At 37.8% G+C, this 12,828-nt stretch overlaps 1 protein-coding gene across 8 annotated transcripts in view; it reads left to right on the top strand.

Annotated features, from left to right (window-relative positions):
• Positions 1 to 12,828, top strand: part of VPS54 (VPS54 subunit of GARP complex) — a 102,244-nt gene that overhangs the window by 32,570 nt on the left and 56,846 nt on the right. For all 8 annotated transcript variants that reach the window (XR_004384580.1, XM_032873788.1, XM_032873793.1 and 5 more), the window contains 2 exons: positions 2,964 to 3,042; positions 5,226 to 5,260. Coding sequence is in view for 7 of the 8 variants with exons in the window: in XM_032873788.1 (XP_032729679.1) it covers positions 2,964 to 3,042; positions 5,226 to 5,260 (114 nt within the window). In the remaining variant the exon portion in view is untranslated. The remainder of the gene's footprint in view (positions 1 to 2,963; positions 3,043 to 5,225; positions 5,261 to 12,828) is intronic.

Here is a 12,828-nt window from a genome sequence, read left to right on the forward strand (position 1 = left end):
ATCTTGCACATGAGAAATAGACACTCTGAATAAAGCTATACTTATTAAAGAAACTGAATCAATAATAACCTTTCAAAATAGAAAACACCAGGGCCATGTGGGTTCACTGGTGAATTATGCCAACCATTTAGGCAAGAAGTTATACCAGTTCTTTATGATCTGTTCCAGAAAATAGAAGCAAAGGGGATACTTTCTTATTCTTAGGTAGCATTAACCTAATATTGAAATTAGACAAAGACATTATGAAAAAGGAAAATAATAGACTGCTGTTTCTCAAGAACATGGATGCAAAAATCCTTAACAAAGTATTGGAAAGTCAAACTTAATTATGTATGAAAAGAATTCTATACCATAACTAAGTTGGCTTTATTCCAGATATGCAGGGCTGATCCAATATTTAAAAAGCAATTTGTATAATCCATACACTGACAGGCTAAGGAAGAAAAATCGTATGTTCATATCAGTAGATAGAAGATTTTTGACAATACTCAGTACTCATTCATGTTAAAAACTCTAAGCAAACTAGAAATATAGGGACAGTTCAACTTGATAAAGAACATCTACAGAAATCCTACAACTGTGAGAAAATTGATGCTTTCCCACTAAGATCAGGAACAAGGTAAAAATGTCCCTACTTACCACTCCTTTGTACATCACACTGGAAGCCCTAACTTTGCAAGACAAGAAAAGGAAATAAAATATACACTAGGAAGGAAGAACTAAAACTGTCTTTATTCACAGATAATCATGATTATTTATGTAGAAAATCCCAAAGAATCAGAAAAGAAAGTCCTGGAACTAAAAAGCAATTATAACAAGATTGCAGGATACAAGATTACTATTATAAAAGGGAATTGCTTTCTTCTATGCTAGTGATGTACAGTTAGAATTTGAAATTAACTCCATACCATTTACATTAGCACCAAAGAATATGAAATACTTAGGTATAAATCTAACAAAATATGTGCAAGATCTTTATGAAGATAACTACAAAACTGATGAATTGCTGAAGATCTAAATAAATAGAGTCCATGTACGTAGATAGAAGACTCAGTATTGTCAACATGTCTGTTTTTCCCAGCTTGGTCTATAGATTCAATGCAATCCCAGTTAAAATTCCAAGAATTTGTTTTGTAGATATCAACAAACTGATTCCAAAATTTATATAGAAAGGGAAAATAGAATAGCCAACAAAGTATTGAACAGATTTGCAGGACTGACACTAATTGACTTTTAAGACTTACTGTGAAGTTATAGTAATATAGACAGTGTGGTATTGGTGAAAGAATAAACAGCATATGGATCAAAGTAACAAATTAGTTTAGAGATAGACCCATGCAAATACAGTCAACTGGTTTTTGACAAAGGTGCAGAAGTAATTTAGTAGTTTGTTTTTTTTTTTTTAAAGATTTTATTTATTTGTCAGAGAGAGGGAGAGAGAGCAAGCACAGGCAGACAGAATGGCAGGCAGAGGCAGAGGGAGAAGCAGGCTCCCTGCCGAGCAAGGAGCCTGATGCGGGACTCGATCCCAGGACGCTGGGATCATGACCTGAGCTGAAGGCAGCTGCTTAGCCAACTGAGCCGCCCAGGCGTCCCAATTTAGTAGTCTTTTGAGTAAATGGTACTGGAACAACGAGATACCTACCTGCCAAAAAAAGAAAAAAAAAATCTAGACACAGACTGCCCACACCTTTCATAGAAATTACCACAAAATGGATTGTAGATCTAAGTGTAAAATGCAAAATGGTAAAACTGGAAGATCATATAGGAGAAAATACACGACTTTTAGTTTGGTGATGATTTTTTAGATTATAGCATCAAAAGCCCAATTCATGAAACAAAAAATTGACAAGTTGGACTTTGTTAAAATTGAAAACTTCCACTCTGTGAAAGACAATACTAGAAGAATTATACAGGCTAGACACTGGGAGAAGATATTTGCAAAACACATGTATGATAAAGGATTGGTATCCAAAATACACAAATAACGCTTAAAACTCAATAAGAACAACACAACTAAAAAAATGGGAAAAGGACTTGAATGAACATTTTTCCAAAGATGTACAAATGACCAATAAGTATATGGGAAGATAGTCAACATCACTAGTAGTTGTAAGTATTAAGTTTTATGTTACATGTATTTTGGCATAATAAAAAAAATGCACAAAAGATCTGAACAGGCATCTCATGAAAGAAGACATACAGATGGCAGATAAGCATATGAAAAGATGCTTAACATTTTATGTCATTAGGGAATTGCAAATTAAAACAGCAATGGAATGCTGCTATGTATCTCAGAATTGCAAAAATTCAAAACACAGCACCAAATGCTGGCAAGAATATAGATGGATAGGAACTCTTATTCATTGTGGGTATGACTGTGAAATGGTACAGCCATGTTGGAAGACAGTCCTTTGGTTTCTGCCACAATTGCTATCAAAACTCTGAACACTACTAGCTCAGTGTTTTTTTTTTTCCCTTTCCATACTCCGTTTTCCCATGTGTCTTATTTATGGTATCTCTGAAAACATAGAATTGTTGTTAGTGATCCATCTACTCTGAAATCGGAGTAGGATTGGTTTCTCTTTCTTTCTTTCTTGACTTTGTCAGCTAATAACTTGTCTTTCTGTCTTAGGTGTATAAGTTTTCACATTTTCTTCTTTTAAAAAATTATTTTCAATTGATTTCTGTTATATAAATAAGGATTGTTTTATTTGCATTCCCACTTCATTCCAACTTATGGAGATTTTACTGTAATTATATAAAATGGGATGAGTATAAGCATATAGGTGTTCATAGAGCTTGTATTGGTTTATTAAGCATACTTATTTATGTTTAAGTTGAAGAGGCTAATGATTTCATGTTAAAAATTGTAGAACTAATTTGATATATTTTGTGAAATATTTTGATGCTTTGAATATTCATATTGCTACATAATATTGAATTTGTTATTTGTCTTATAGAGAGAGAAGATTCATGAGAGATGCAAGAATATTTGTCCTCCTAAAGATACCTTTGACAGGACTCTCTTACATACTCATGGTATGGAATATGTGCTATTTGTAGACAATATGAAGATAAATATGTGATAATTGTAGCATAGCATAAATATCAACAAACAAAATCTTAATTTGGGGACCTTGATGGCTGTTACACCTATAATTTAATTTTTAGTGGAATTTTTATAGCCTATTATCATAATTTTTCCAAAAGCTTCTAAGAGAAAAACCATGGGTCTCATTTTAGTGTTATCCTTCATTTCAGCAAATACTTATTTAACATCTGGGTGCTTGGTATTTTGCTTGTTCCTTAAAAATAGTTGAATAACAAAGAGCACTTGTCTTCAAGAAGCTGATAATCTTCTCAGTAGGGTTAAATAAGTAAGCCAACAATTGCAGCACTGTATATCAAGCAGTAAGTTCAGCATGGTAGGTTGGTATAGAGCTCCTAATTTGCTAAGCCTTAGAAAACTTACAGAATTAATGATCGCCTGTGTTTTAAACTAGCTGCTGAAGAGGTTTCTGTGGGGAAAGGCCTTCCAGGAAGAAGGAACAGCGGATGCAAAGCAACAGAGTCAAGAGAGAACAGAGCATGTTCAAAGAACTACAAGAGTTCAGTATGTTGGCTCTACTGGGAGTAAGAAGTGAGGCTGAAGAAGTAGGCAGAGGAGTCAGATCATGAAGAGCCTTCTATGCCATACTAAGGAATTTTTCTTTTCTAAAAGCAGCCCAGAGCCTCAGAATATTTTTAACCAGACATCAGATTTATGATTATACATTTCATTGTGAAAACAGTTGTGGAAAATAAATTTAAGGATGTTGATAAATGGGAGGCAAAGAGACAGTTGGAGGCTATTGCAGTAATACAAGTGAGAAATCATGTGGCCCAAATAACAGTTATAATGAAGACGGAGAGGAATTTAAACATTTGAGAGAGTTATTGAAGCACAAGTTTTGGTGGTCAGGCAGTTGTTGGTAATGGTAATGATCAGTTTGCACACTGAGAAGTTTCTGTGGATTTCACAATTTAGGATCTCTTACTTAGGGCATTCAGACTTAGAAGTGGTGGTTATAGAAAACAGTACTATATATTAAGGAGTGAGTACAAGAGAAAGAAATGGAGACTATCAGTGTGGATATGACTTGAGGATTTGAGGTATAGCGTATTGACTAGAGAGAACACAGTATAAGAATATTTTTGCATGGTCAACACTAGATGAGGCAGAAGATGCATTTGCAAACCTGAGAGTGAATGCTTCCTTAAATTTTGTACTGGAGGGCCTCCCTTGTGTCAGCCTGGTCCAGGCTGGGTTTTAACTTTATCTTTTTTGTTTTGTTTTGTTTTAATGAGAGAGAACGAAGCATATATACGGAGCATGTATATATGCAGAGAGAAAGAACTATTAGAAGGGAAGAGGTTGAAGATATGGGAAGAGGCAGGGTATTTGACGAGGCATGCTCATAGAGGAGGCCGGAGGGTATAGAGTCTGACCCAGGAAGGTTAGTTTTGGAAAGGAGGGTACATTCTCTGAGATTTAGTTGGGGAGATGAAGGTAAAGTAGGTTCATTTGCAGGTTTGTAGATACAAACTAAGATGTCTAAGAAGAAAATAGGGTATTAATATCTTAATATGTTATTAAAATCTTTTTTCATAAGAAATTCTGGTTGGGATGGTGAGTATTTTGGACAATAAAAGCACTATTCCTGTATTAGAATGCAATTCTTTTTTTTTTTTTTTTTTTTTAAGTTTTTATTTCTTTGACAGAGAGAGAGAGAGTGTAAGTGAGGGGAGCAGCAGGCAGAGGGAGAAGTGCAGGGCTGGATCCCAGGACTGTGGGATCATGACCTGAGCCGAAGGCTGATGCTTAACCGACTGAGCCACCCAGGTGTCCCAGAATTTAATTCATTTTTAAAAACTATATGCCAAACTTAATTTCACCAAACTTAATAAGATAGCACCAAGGTTTCTGTGTCCATTTAAAAAAGACTTGAAATATATTTAGCTTTCTTGCTCTCATACAATTGATTAAAAGTATTTGAAACACAGAATTTTTACAGTGCTTTATTTACTGCTAGGCATATAGGAAGTGCTTGATGTCTGTTAAGGGAATTTAAGTCTTTACTTAATTGTGATATAGTACAGAATCTGGTAAAAATATATTTTATAGAATAAAATGAAAACAAGTTTAAAAAATCAAGTATTTTCTCTTTTCCTTTTTTTCATAGATAAATCCAGGACAGATCTGGAGCAAGTACCTAAGGTAACAAAGCTTATAAATGAGAAAAGTTTTTAATATTTTTAATTTTTTATTATCTCTAATATTGTTAATTTTACCTTATCAGAAGCTTTCATTTGGGTTTTTTACATCTTAATCACTTTGCCTGTTCTGGGACTTTGTGTATCACTTTTCTTCTTTCTTTGGCCATCAGCAATTTCTTCTTTATTACTGAAATCTACAAATATGTTTAAGTCTCTCCATTCTGAAAAAGAACTTTATTGATGTTACTACCCCTTCAAATTATTAAGAGATATGTCCTTTGTGTGAAAATTTTTTTTTCAATTTTTTATTTTTTTTTGTATTTTTTAATTTTTATTTTTTATAAACATATAATAAATTTTTATCCCCAGGGGTACAGGTCTGTGAATTGCCAGGTTTACACACTTCACAGCACTCACCATAGCACATACCCTCCCCAATGTCCAGAACCCCATCCCCCCAACCCCTCTCCCCCCATCAACCCTCAGTTTGTTTTGTGAGATTAAGAGTCACTTATGGTTTGTCTCCCTCCCAATCCCATCTTGTTTCATTTACCCTTCTCCTACCCCTTTAACCCCCCATGTTGCATCTCCTCTCCCTCATATCAGGGAGATCATATGATAGTTGTCTTTCTCCGATTGACTTATTTCACTAAGCATGATACCCTCTAGTTCCATCCATGTCATCGCAAATGGCAAGATTTCATTTCTTTTGATGGCTACATAGTATTCCATTGTGTATATATACCACATCTTCTTTATCCATTCATCTGTTGATGGACATCTAGGTTCTTTCCATAGTTTGGCTATTGTAGACATTGCTGCTATAAACATTCGGGTGCACGTGCCCCTTCGGATCACTACGTTCGTATCTTTAGGGTAAATACCCAGCAGTGCAATTGCTGGGTCATAGGGTAGTTCTATTTTCAGCATTTTGCGGAACCTCCATGCTGTTTTCCAGAGTGGTTGCACCAGCTTGCATTCCCACCAACAGTGTAGGAGGGTTCCCCTTTCTCCGCATCCTCGCCAGCATCTGTCATTTCCGGACTTGTTAATTTTAGCCATTCTGACTGGTGTGAGGTGGTATCTCATTGTGGTTTTGATTTGTATTTCCCTGATGCCGAGTGATATGGAGCACTTTTTCATGTGTCTGTTGGCCATCTGGATGTCTTCTTTGCAGAAATGTCTGTTCATGTCTTCTGCCCATTTCTTGATTGGATTATTTGTTCTTTGGGTGTTGAGTTTGCTAAGTTCTTTATAGATTCTGGACACTAGCCCTTTATCTGATATGTCGTTTGCAAATATCTTCTCCCATTCTGTCAGTTGTCTTTTGGTTTTGTGAACTGTTTCCTTTGCTGTGCAAAAGCTTTTGATCTTGATAAAATCCCAGTAATTCATTTTTGCCCTTACTTCCCTTGCCTTTGGCGATGTTCCTAGGAAGATGTTGCTGCGGCTGAGGTCGAAGAGGTTGCTGCCTGTGTTCTCTTCAAGGATTTTGATGGATTCCTTTCTCACACTGAGGTCCTTCATCCATTTTTAGTCTATTTTCATTTGTGGTGTAAGGAAATGATCCAATTTCATTTTTCTGCATGTGGCTGTCCAATTTTCCCAACACCATTTATTGAAGAGGCTGTCTTTTTTCCATTGGACATTCTTTCCTGCTTTGTCGAAGATTAGTTGACCGTAGAGTTGAGGGTCTATTTCTGGGCTCTCTATTCTGTTCCATTGATCTATGTGTCTGTTTTTGTGCCAGTACCATGCTGTCTTGATGATGACAGCTTTGTAGTAGAGCTTGAAGTCTGGAATTGTGATGCCACCAACTTTGGCTTTCTTTTTCAATATGCCTTTGGCTATTCGAGGTCTTTTCTGGTTCCATATAAATTTTAGGATTATTTGTTCCATTTCTTTGAAAAAAATGGATGGTACTTTGATAGGAATTGCATTAAATGTGTAGATTGCTTTAGGTAGCATAGACATTTTTGCAATATTTATTCTTCCAATACAGGAGCATGGAACATTTTTGCATTTCTTTGTGTCTTCCTCAATTTCTTTCATGAGTACTTTATAGTTTTCTGTGTATAGATTCTTAGCCTCTTTGGTTAGGTTTGTTCCTAGGTATCTTATAGTTTTGGGTGCAATGGTAAATGGGATTGACTCCTTAATTTCTCTTTCTTCTGTCTTGTCGTTGGTGTAGAGAAATGCAGCTGATTTCTGTGCATTGATTTTATATCCTGACACTTTACTGAATTCCTGTACAAGTTCTAGCAGTTTTGGAGTGGAGTCTTTTGGGTTTTCCACATATAGTGTCATATCATCTGTGAAGAGTGATAGTTTGACTTCTTCTTTGCCGATTTGGATGCCTTTAATTTCCTTTTGTTGTCTGATTGCTGAGGCTAGGACTTCTAGTACTATGTTGAATAGCAGTGGTGATAATGGACATCCCTGCCGTGTTCCTGACCTTAGCGGAAAAGCTTTCAGTTTTTCTCCATTGAGAATGATATTTGCGGTGGTTTTTTCATAGATGGCTTTGATAATATTGAGGTATGTGCCCTCTATCCCTATACTTTGAAGAGTTTTGATCAGGAAGGGATGCTGTACTTTGTCAAATGCTTTTTCAGCATCTATGGAGAGTATCATATGGTTCTTGTTCTTTCTTTTATTAATGTGTTGTATCATATTGATTGATTTGCGGATGTTGAACCAACCTTGCAGCCCTGGAATAAATCCCACTTGGTCATGGTGAATAATCCTTTTAATGTACTGTTGAATCCTATTGGCTAGTATTTTGGTGAGAATTTTTGCATCTGTGTTCATCAAGGATATTGGTCTGTAGTTCTCCTTTTTGATGGGATCCTTGTCCGGTTTTGGGATCAAGGTGATGCTGGCCTCATAAAATGAGTTTGGAAGTTTTCCTTCCATTTCTATTTTTTTTTTTTGAACAGTTTCAGGAGAATAGGAATTAGTTCTTCTTTAAATGTTTGGTAGAATTCTCCCGGTAAGCCGTCTGGCCCTGGGCTTTTGTTTGGAGATTTTTGATGACTGTTTCAATCTCCTTACTGGTTATGGGTCTGTTCAGGCTTTCTATTTCTTCCTGGTTCAGTTGTGGTAGTTTATATGTCTCTAGGAATGCATCCATTTCTTCCAGATTGTCAAATTTGTTTGCGTAGAGTTGCTCATAGTATGTTCTTATAATTGTTTGTATTTCTTTGGTGTTAGTTGTGATCTCTCCTCTTTCATTCATGATTTTATTTATTTGGGTCCTTTCTCTTTTATTTTTGATAAGTGTGACCAGGGGTTTATTGATCTTATTAATTCTTTCAAAGAACCAGCTCCTAGTTTCGTTGATTTGTTCTATTGTTTTTTTGGTTTCTATTTCATTGATTTCTGCTCTGATCTTTATGATTTCTCTTCTCCTGCTGGGTTTAGGGTTTCTTTCTTGTTCTTTCTGCAGCTCCTTTAGGTGTAGGGTTAGGTTGTGTACCTGAGACCTTTCTTGTTTCTTGAGAAAGGCTTGTACCACTATATATTTTCCTCTCAGGACTGCCTTTGCTGTGTCCCACAGATTTTGAACTGTTGTGTTTTCATTATCATTTGTTTCCATGAATTTTTTCAATTCTTTAATTTCCTGGTTGACCCATTCATTCTTTAGAAGGATGCTGTTTAGTCTCCATGTATTTGGGTTCTTTCCAAATTTCCTCTTGTGATTGAGTTCTAGCTTCAGAGCATTGTGGTCTGAAAATATGCAGGGAATGATCCCAATCTTTTGATACCGGTTGAGACCTGATTTAGGACCAAGGATGTGATCTATTCTGGAGAATGTTCCATGTGCGCTCGAGAAGAATGTGTATTCTGTTGCTTTGGGATGAAATGTTCTGAATATATCTGTGATGTCCATCTGGTCCAGTGTGTCATTTAAGGCCTTTATTTCCTTGGTGATCTTTTGCTTGGATGAGCTGTCCATTTCAGTGAGGGGAGTGTTAAAGTCCCCTACTATTATTGTATTATTGTTGATGTGTTTCTTTGATTTTGTTATTAATTGGTTTATGATGAAGTTGGCTGCTCCCACGTTAGGGGCATAGTTATTTAAAATTATTAGATCTTCTTGTTGGACAGATCCTTTGAGTATGATATAGTGTCCTTCCTCATCTCTTATTATAGTCTTTGGATTAAAATCTAATTGATCTGATATAAGGATTGCCACTCCTGCTTTCTTCTGATGTCCATTAGCATGGTAAATTCTTTTCCACCCCCTCACCTTAAAACTGGAGGTGTCTTCGGGTTTAAAATGAGTTTCTTGTAGGCAACATATAGATGGGTTTTGTTTTTTTATCCATTCTGATACCCTGTGTCTTTTGATTGGGGCATTTAGCCCATTAACATTCAGGGTAACTATTGAGAGATATGAATTTAGTGCCATTGTATTGCCTGTAAGATGACTGTTATTGTATATTGTCTCTGTTCCTTTCTGATCTACTACTTTTAGGGTCTCTCTTTGCTTAGAGGACCCCTTTCAATATTTCCTGTAGAGCTGGCTTGGTGTTTGCAAATTCTTTCAGTTTTTGTTTGTCCTGGAAGCTTTTAATCTCTCCTTCTATTTTCAATGATAGCCTAGCTGGATATAGTATTCTTGGCTGCATGTTTTTCTTGTTTAGTGCTCTGAGTATATCATGCCAGTCCTTTCTGGCCTGCCAGGTCTCTGTGGATAAGTCTGCTGCCAATCTAATATTTTTACCATTGTATGTTACAGACTTCTTTTCCCGGGCTGCTTTCAGGATTTTCTCTTTGTCACTAAGACTTGTAAATTTTACTATTAGGTGACGGGGTGTGGACCTGTTCTTACTGATTTTGAGTGGGGTTCTCTGAACCTCCTGGATTTTGATGCTTGTTCCCTTTGCCATATTGGGGAAATTCTCTCCAATAATTCTCTCCAATATACCTTCTGCTCCCCTCTCTCTTTCTTCTTCTGGAATCCCAATTATTCTAATGTTGTTTCGTCTTATGGTGTCACTTATCTCTTGAATTCTGCCCTCGTGGTCCAGTAGCTGTTTGTCCCTCTTTTGCTCAGCTTTATTCTCTGTCATTTGGTCTTCTATATCGCTAATTCTTTCTTCTGCCTCATTTATCCTAGCAGTGAGAGCCTCCATTTTTTATTGCACCTCATTAATAGCTTTTTTGATTTCAACTTGGTTAGATTTTAGTTCTTTTATTTCTCCAGAAAGGGTTTTTATATCTCCCGAGAGGGTTTCTCTAATATCTTCCATGCCTTTTTCGAGCCCGGCTAGAACCTTGAGAATCGTCATTCTGAACTCTAGATCTGACATATTACCAATGTCTGTATTGATTAGGTCCCTAGCCTTTGGTACTGCCTCTTGTTCTTTTTTTTGTGGTGAATTTTTCCGCCTTGTCATTTTGTCCCGATAAGAGTATATGAAGGAGCAAGTAAAATACTAAAAGGATGGCAACAACCCTAGGAATATATGCTTTAACCAAATTAGAAGAGATCCGAAATCATGAGGGAGGAGAAAAGGGATAAAAAGAGGTTCAGAAAGGAAAAAAAAAAAAAAAAAGACACACACAAAAAAAGAAAACGATAAAAGAAGAAATATAAAAAAGAAAAAAAATATATATATATTAGATAAGCTAGTTAAAAAACGTTAAAAAAGAAAAGGGTAAAAGTTAAAACAAAATTGGTAGTAGAAGGGAAAAAAAAATTGAAAAAGAAAAAAAATTAAATTAACTGCAAGGCTAAAGAATCATGGGGAGAAAGCCATGAGTTCCGTGCTTTGCTTTCTCCTCCTCTGGAATTCCGCGGCTCTCCTTGGTATTGAAATTGCACTCCTCATAAGTGAACTTGCTCCTGGCTGGGTTTCTTGTTGATCTTCTGCGGGAGGGGCCTGTTGTAGTGATTCTCAAGTGTCTTTGCCCCAGGCGGAATTGCACCGCCCTTACCAGGGGCTGGGCTGAGTAATCCCCTCGGGTTTGCTTTCGGGAGCTTTTGTTCCCTGAGCGCTTTCCGTAGAGTTCCGGAGGATGGGAATGTAGATGGTGGCCTCCCGGTCTCTGGCCTGGAGGAGCCGAGAGCCTGGGGCCCCACTCCTAGTGTGCCCTCAGAGAACAGCGCCCAATTACTCCCGTCACCCTGGCCTCCGGCCGCGCTCCGAGCTGACCGAGCCTGCGACCGGTTCAAGGTAACCCCGAGCTGTGAGCTCACTCCTTGGCTCTGTCTCTGTAGCCGGCTTCCCTGTTCTAATACCTGTAAGCTCTGCGACACTCAGACACCCCCCATCCTTCTGTGACCCTGCGGGACCTGAGGCCATGCTGACCCCGCGTGGGCTTCACCCCGGTTAAGCCTCTGGAGCGATGTCCCTCAGCGGAACAGACTTTTAAAAGTCCTGATTTTGTGCTCCGTTGCTCCGCTGCTTGCCGGGAGCCGGCCCCTCCCCCCGCGGTCTATCTTCCTGTCGCTTTGGATTCGCTTCTCTGCCAGTCCTACCTTTCAGAAAGTGGTTGATTTTCTGTTTCTAGAATTGCTGTTCTTCTTCTCTTCGATCTCCCATTGGATTTGTAGGTGTTTGCAATCTTTAGATAAGCTATCTAGCTGATCTCCTGCTACCTGAAGTAGTCTCAGCCTGCTACGTCTCCGCCATCTTGACTCCTCTCCAACCAGAGCATTTCTGATGCGGTGTCCCCTGAACTCTCAATCCAGAGACCCCCGAGTAAAATAGGGCTTGTTCAAATGCCCTCAGAGAAAATGAGGACCAAACCCTGTGAGGAGCCCCAATATGTAATTGCCTGTACTTTCTCACCTACCAGCAAGTCCTGGGGAAGTTCCCAGAGCGCCCTCCTCAGCACTCAGCCAATAAGGCGGCTTCTCCGACACACCTCAGGAGGCAACAAGTTGCTGCAAAGCCCCCACGGTCTTCCCAGGGCGTCGGGGGAACCTGCTGGAAATACAGCTCTGGCTCTCTATCCTGGGGCAGTGAGACTCTGTGTGAAAATTTTAAAGAGATGTGTAATAGATGTTTTCTTCCCCCGTTCTGCTCTGGGGAAAGAGTCTATTGCATTAATTAGATTCTCAAAGAGGTCTATGATAACTGCTCTCTAAAGTGAGATGACACAGAGAAGACAACAGACAGAAGCAAAAAGGCAGTTGTTGTTTGATTCCTACAAAATAAAATTCAAACTCTATCATTTAAGACCCTTGATTATTCATTTCCTTCATAGTCACACTCAACTTTTGCTTACTAATCTTTACACATTCTTTACTTCAGTTTAACTATTTTGCTGGCTCTGTTCTTTACTTGCATCGTTACTTTAGTCTGGAAGACTTTTCCCTCAACTCCCCATATCTAATCCTTTCTTTATATTCTCTTACTTAAATGGCAACTTTACATGAATACATCTCTTCTCGGCTGAAGATAATTGGCCCCTTTGCTGCATTTCCTAGTATTTTATATAGACCTGTGCCTTCCTTTTAAAGGCATTTGTCACCCTTCTTGCAAGATATTTATGTGTATATTTTACCACATCCATTGGACTAAAAGTCCTTGGGATTAGGACCTATATAATTAT

The sequence above is a fragment of the Lontra canadensis genome, unplaced genomic scaffold (assembly GCF_010015895.1).
Source record: "Lontra canadensis isolate GAN:19392208 unplaced genomic scaffold, GSC_riverotter_1.0 scaffold50, whole genome shotgun sequence".
Taxonomy (NCBI): Eukaryota; Metazoa; Chordata; class Mammalia; order Carnivora; family Mustelidae; genus Lontra; species Lontra canadensis.